The sequence below is a fragment of the Podarcis filfolensis genome, assembly GCF_964270895.1.
Source record: "Podarcis filfolensis genome assembly, chromosome: 7".
NCBI classification, from domain to species: Eukaryota; Metazoa; Chordata; class Lepidosauria; order Squamata; family Lacertidae; genus Podarcis; species Podarcis filfolensis.
In genome coordinates, this window is record NC_139603.1 from 83923400 (window position 1) to 83929769 (window position 6370).

Consider the following 6370-nt stretch of genomic DNA (forward strand, 5'->3'; position numbering starts at 1 on the left):
CACACACAGAGAGAGAGAGAGAGAGAGAGAGAGAGAGAGAGAGACTAGCTCTCATTTTGCTGCTTTAAACTCATTTTAACTTGTGTAGATTATTTTTCTGTTATCGTTCATAGTGTGTGTTTCTTTCATAAACCATTTACTGGTGGTGACACTTCTTATGTTAGGTCGAGGAGGGTCAATAGGAGAGGAGTGAAAAATATCCCTATTTCCATCTGAAGAATGTTAGGGGTCATGTTATCAAATCTGGGATTGGAGAGAAGTGTCCCCATGCCCTCGTAAAAAAAAAAAAAGCAGGTTGGTCTCCCACAAATGTCAAAGTTGCCCCGAGTGGGGTTGGGAGATCAAAGAGCTGTTGGGGCAGCAGAAAACCACAGCAGAGGAGAGGACTTTTGTGTTCCAAAGCTGTTTGTAGGCTTCCCTTAAGCATCTGTTTGGCCACTGTGAGACCAGGACAGTGGATTTGACTTGAGTTTTATTTAATCTGGTTTTGTTAAAAATCACATTTTAATAATAATAAAAACTTACACATGCCTACCCAGTGCATTGTTTTGTTATGTTTTTATATATGTTGGAAGCTGTCCAATGTGGCTGGGGTACTACTACTGATAATGGCTTTTGTTTTCTTGATGTTCAACTCCTTCTCCAGTTCCTCTTCTCCACTCCAGATTTGAAACATTGACCCCATCCAACCGCCCCACTCTCAGTTTAGTTAGTTTGAGAAGTCAAGTCTAATTTCAGATGTTATGTCTGACTCAGAGAGCAGAAGAGGGGAATTTTAGTTTAAAAATGTTATGCTTACTGATGCTGTGCCTGCAGATTCCTTAATGGGGGGGGGGGGGAATCCATAACCCATCGCCGAACTGCATTCCACCCCCCATAACCTTTGAAACTGATAAATTTTGAAAAACATTCTAAAGAAGAATATTCCTAATGTTTTTGTTTCTTTCATTCTTTGTTTATCAGTCATGAATTTTCCCACTACAGCATGTCTCTTTTGTTATTGTTTGAGTGTCTCAGTTTAATATGGTTGAGCTTTATAGCCAAAACTGACTCCACATTTGTTTATTTTCTCCTGGTAGGAAGAGCCATAGAAGAAATAGCTCAGAAGAAGAGATTAAGCAAAATGAGCGATGGCCTGGGATCCTGGTCTACTTTGGATGCTTCAGGGGAAGATCTTGGAGCAGAAAATGGAACTGACCTCCTAACCCCCCAGGATGGTTTTGATCATGAATTATCACCATATCCTATAGAAGACATTTTTATCTCCGTCTCCATTTTATTTATTAGCATTTTTGGACTTATGGGGAATGGAAATGTCATCTGGTTTCTTGGCTTTTGCATGAAGAGGAATCATTTCACCACCTTCATCCTGCATCTGGCTGCTGCTGACCTTGGGGCACTCATATGCTTATTTACTTTTTCCATTATATATCTCCTGGAGTCATTTTCATTCTTACATGCCAGTGATTATTATTTCAATATAATATCTTTTGGCACCTTTGCTTTATTGTTCATGTACAACACTGGTCAATATCTGTTGACAGCCATTAGCATGGACAGGTGTGTTTCTGTCGTCTTTCCCCTTTGGCATCGATGCCACCGACCACCACACTATTCCACCCTTGTGTGTGCCTTAATATGGATCATTGCTTTCCTGCTCACTGTAATCAGCATGATTATTTTTATTTTTTTAGTTATAACAAATCCCCTTTTCTACCTGTTTCTAATAAATGCTATACTTCGCCTCCCACTCATGACCGTTTCCACTCTGGTCTTGTTTATAAAAGTTTACTTCAGATCACAACAGAGGAAGAAGGGGAAAACTGTAACAGCCATCCTACTTGCCCTCCTTTTCTTCCTCTTCTTAGCTTTCCCATTTACTTGCATTTCATTAATCCATTTTTCCCTTGAAAGTGGAAACAGTACTAAAATATTTATTGGGCTCTTATGCAGCTGCCTTAACAGCAGTGTTAACCCTTTGATTTATTTCCTGGTTGGAAGAAAGAAACACAGTCGATCACGGGAGAGCTTGAAGGTCATATTCCAGAGGGTTTTCCAGGAGGAGAAACATGGAAGAGAGGAGGTAGAACTCTGGGTCAGCCCGCAGATATGATGCTTCAAAAGAATCAGAATGATTCACTTTCCCCCTCTTGCTATTCTGATACTTTTGGTAAGGTCCTCGGGCTGTTCAGAAGTTCAAAGAAACCCATATACCTGCATTTTATTAATCCATATTTCCTGGTTGGAAAAAAGAAACAAGGGAGAGCTTGAATGTCATATTACAGAGGCTTTTTAAGGAGGAGGAAGATGGGAGAAAGAAGTGAGACGTTCAAGTCCAAACCTGGATCTGATGACTTCAAAGAAGAATAGAGCTGTGAAAAATACTATGTACTGAAAGTGGAGATGACAGATATACCTTTCCCTGCTTATCTGTTTGCTTTGTAACACAAAGGCTTTAATTAAAAAAATGACTTGTTAATTCCCCCCCAAAAAAAATGCTTATTATATTTCTTGGTACTTGTTCTACTCTGAACTCAGTATCTCCCCCTCCCCTCTTCCTCCTCCTTTTCTTCTTAAAATATTTTAATTAAAGATTTCTTGGTTTACAAAAGTATGTGCAATGTCTCATTTTTCAAATTTCATTTGTTGAAACATTAGTGATACATTAGGAAGAAAAGGGGGGAAGCGGTGGAGGGCTAAACATGAGTGAGGTGCGGTGGGTGGCAATGCTTCTATTATAATTAGTTTAATTTATTAGAAATCTATTTGCTAATTTCTACAGATTGTATATCTCTGGAGAGACATAGAGGTAAACCCCATTTCCATTTTTTTATCAGCAGATTATTATTTATTGAATGTATGTATTATTATTATTTATTGAATTTATATACTGCCCTATACCCAGAGGTCTCAGATGAGTGAAGCCTGAGACTTCTGGTGCTTTCTGCCATAATGAAGGCAGCTCCCATGTTAGTGTAGATCGATCACAGATCATAAACAAGGACGATTTGAGGGTAATTGCCCTTGCAAGCCCTCCCCCCACAGTGTTTGGGAGGGGGTGAACTCCACTTGCAGATCGTCTGATACCTAGCTCTCATCCCGACATGGATTACAGGAGGCGCTGAGTGCAAAGCAATTTGCTTATTGGTAACCATCTGATGCAGCCATTATGGGCAGAGGTTCTTCTGTTTTTTAGAATGAAATTGGATGTAATTTACAGATGTGTACTGGACTAATAGGACATGATAATCTGCTAAATGAATCAGCCACTGAGCAGCAACATTTCGACCTGGAGAGAAGATTTTCTTCATAGTGAAGTGCAGTATGCTGGGGGAGGGGAGGCTTTACCCTTTCTTTATATACATGGTGTTTGCTGCTTTAATTATTTGGAAAACTTCCCCCTGGGTGCTAATGGATTGATAAAAAGCAAAAGAAAATTAATGAGAATAAGATAATATATATGAATCGTTACAAAAATAGAACTCTGTGACAATATTGATACAATTTAAAGCACCAATCTTCCACTGAACCACAATTAGGGCTATGGTTTTTGAAGATGTACCACAGCTCTGGAGGGATGCCAGATCATTAGCGGCTGAGTGTTGGATGAGAAAGATAAGTTGGAGACTTACCCGGGGTTTTGGCAGGACTCCAGACATTTTGTTAGACTTTGACAAACAAAGATGGCGTGTGACGCAGGAAAAACTGCAGACTTTGAGAACAGGAGAGAGAGAACAAAAAAGTAGAAGTGGAAGCAGAGATGCTGTATATGTTGGATTACAACAGGAAGAATGAAGAAAAAAATGGAAAATAAACATCTCACACAGAAATTTACAGGAAACAAGTTGGTGGCCAATAGTATATACTTTGTGAGTGGATTCCACAGTTTATCTATCTGCTGTGCAGAGAAGCATTTTCTTTTGTCTGTCTTGAATTGTCCAGCATTTAGATGCACTGGGTGGCCCTGATTTCTAGTATTATAGGAGAGTGAGAAAAATAATAATATGGCATCATAAATAATAATTATTATTAATATTACTTATTTAAATTTATATACCACCCTATACCTGCCTAGGTTCTTACATTTGTTATAATATTGCATTTTTACTTTTGGGAATATGGGAGCCGTATCACAGATAAGATCTGAACCCCCCCCATATATTCAGGTAGCTGCAAGCCCCACTGGCCCCTTTACTTGGCAATTAGAGAGCAAGAGTCATTTCACCTTAAACACCCACTCCAAAATACCTTCAAAACATGAAAAACTAATCTGAAAAGCCTTAGCTTTGTATTTGCTAATTTCCGTTAGTAAAGACTAATTCTACCTTTCTCTAAATTCTTCCAGCAGGAAAACACCAGACAAAGTAGAAAAGCAAAGACTGATCACAAAGATCAATAACACCATCAAATCACTGCCCTCTTTGAATGATGGAGAAGAATATTATGGAACTTTCAATAAAACTGTTCTCTCTAACAATAGCCACACTGATAATTCAGGATTGACATTCGGACAGTATATATTGCATATTGGTTACCAGAGGCATACTGCATCACAGAGAGGAGGCAGAATATAAATTGATCATCCATTGATGTGCTCAGTACACTTTTAAAGTCATCCAAATGGCCATTGGTATATACTTTGGGATTTTTTAATCAGCATATTGGGACTTTGGTGGAATGCGATTGTCATCTGGCTGCTTGGCTTCTGCATTAAAAGGACTCCTTTCACCAATTAAATCCTAAACCTCTCCATAGCTGACTTTGGTTTACTCATAGTGAATCTTATTTTAGAAATATGGGTTCTTTTAGAAGTATATATCCAGAAACCCCTTCTAGTTTACATTCTTTTTCTTATCTTCCTATTCTTGTACAGCATGCGTCAATTTCTACTGATAGCCCTCAGCATTGATACATGTGTGGCTGTCCTTTTCCCACTTTGGCATCGATGCCACTGACTACCAAATATGTCCACCACTATGTGTGCCTCAATATGGGTATTTTGTTTCCTTTCCCCTGGAATTCACCTCATGCTCATCCTAGTTAAATTAAAAGAAGTGAGATCATAAACATTCAGCTTGTTGTGAATGGCTTCCTTTGCCTTCCACTTATGACTATCTCCGCTTTCACCCCCTTCATCAAAGTCTGCTTTAAATCACAACAAAGGAGGCAGGCTAAACTTATAGCAGTTATCTTGTTGTCTCTCCTCTTCTTCATCATTTGTTCTTTTCCAGTCAATGCCTTTTTCATCACTGTTTTTGTTGTTTTTGGGAGTCCCCCCAAAACAGTACTTCTGTCTTGTCAGGATTCAACCTCAGTCTGTTAGCTGCCATCCACTCTCTAACCGCCTCCAGACACTTACACAGGACCTTCACTGCCTTCGCTGGTTCTGATTTGAAAGAGGTAGAGCTGGGCATCATCCGCATACTGATGAACACCCAGCCCAAACCTCCTGATGATCTCTCCCAGCGGCTGCATGTAAATGTTGAAAAGCATGGGGGAGAGGACAGAACCCTGAGGCACCCCACAAGTGAGAGCCCAGGGGTCTGAACACTCATCCGCCATCACCACTTTCTGAACACGGCCCAGGAGGAAGGAGCGGAACCAATGTATAACAGTGCCCCCAGCTCCCAGCTCCTCTAGACGGTCCAGAAGGATGTTATGGTCAATGGTGTCAAAAGCCACTGAGAGATCCAGCAGAACTAGGAAGCAGCTCTCACCCTTGTCCCTAGCCCATCAGAGATCATCGACCAGTGCGAACAAGACAGTTTCAGTCCCTTGATGAGGCCTGTATCCCAACTGGAAGGGAACCAAATAGTCCACTTCTTCCAGGCGTGCCTGGAGTTGTTCAGCAACCACGTGCTCAATCACCTTGCACAGGAATGGAAGATTTGAGACTGTGTAATAGTTGGCCATATTGGCCGCATCTAAAGATTTTTTTTAAGAATCTGTTTGATAACCTCCTCTTTCAGTGGGTCTGGGAAGGCTCCCTCATAGAAGCATTCACCACGCCGCGAAGCCCATTGCCCAGCCCTTCCTGGCTAGGTTTTATAAGCAAGGATTGGCATTTAACGCCAGTGAAACTAGCAAACATGTATAGAACAAAAGACCAATGTTGGAAATGTAAAGAAAAGTACCGTACCTTTTATCATATGTGGTGGGGGTGTAAGGAGGTGAAGGCTTTCTGGGAAATGATATATAATGAACTTAAAAAAAAATGTTGAAATATACATTTATAAAAAAACAACAACCCAGAAGCCTTCTTATTATGTATTGTGGGTAGAGAAATACATAAGCAAGATAAAACATTGTTTTTATATGCAACAACTGCAGCAAGAATATTATTTTTTTAAAAAAATAATTATTATCAACA

The 6370-nt window shown here is 39.9% G+C and overlaps 1 protein-coding gene across 1 annotated transcript; it reads left to right on the plus strand.

The window, feature by feature from the left end:
- Nucleotides 1–1031: 1031 nt before the first annotated feature.
- LOC310767395 (proto-oncogene Mas-like) lies at nt 1032–2431 on the plus strand. Its single transcript, XM_083624265.1, has one exon. It carries the CDS (start codon nt 1124–1126, stop codon nt 2111–2113), a length of 990 nt encoding a protein of 329 aa, XP_083480391.1. The 5' UTR covers nt 1032–1123; the 3' UTR covers nt 2114–2431.
- Nucleotides 2432–6370: the final 3939 nt, after the last annotated feature.

Bases quoted from the DNA above. Each gene is read 5' to 3' on its own strand.
- LOC310767395 (XM_083624265.1), top strand. From the start codon at position 1,124: ATGAGCGATGGCCTGGGATCCTGGTCTACTTTGGATGCTTCAGGGGAA.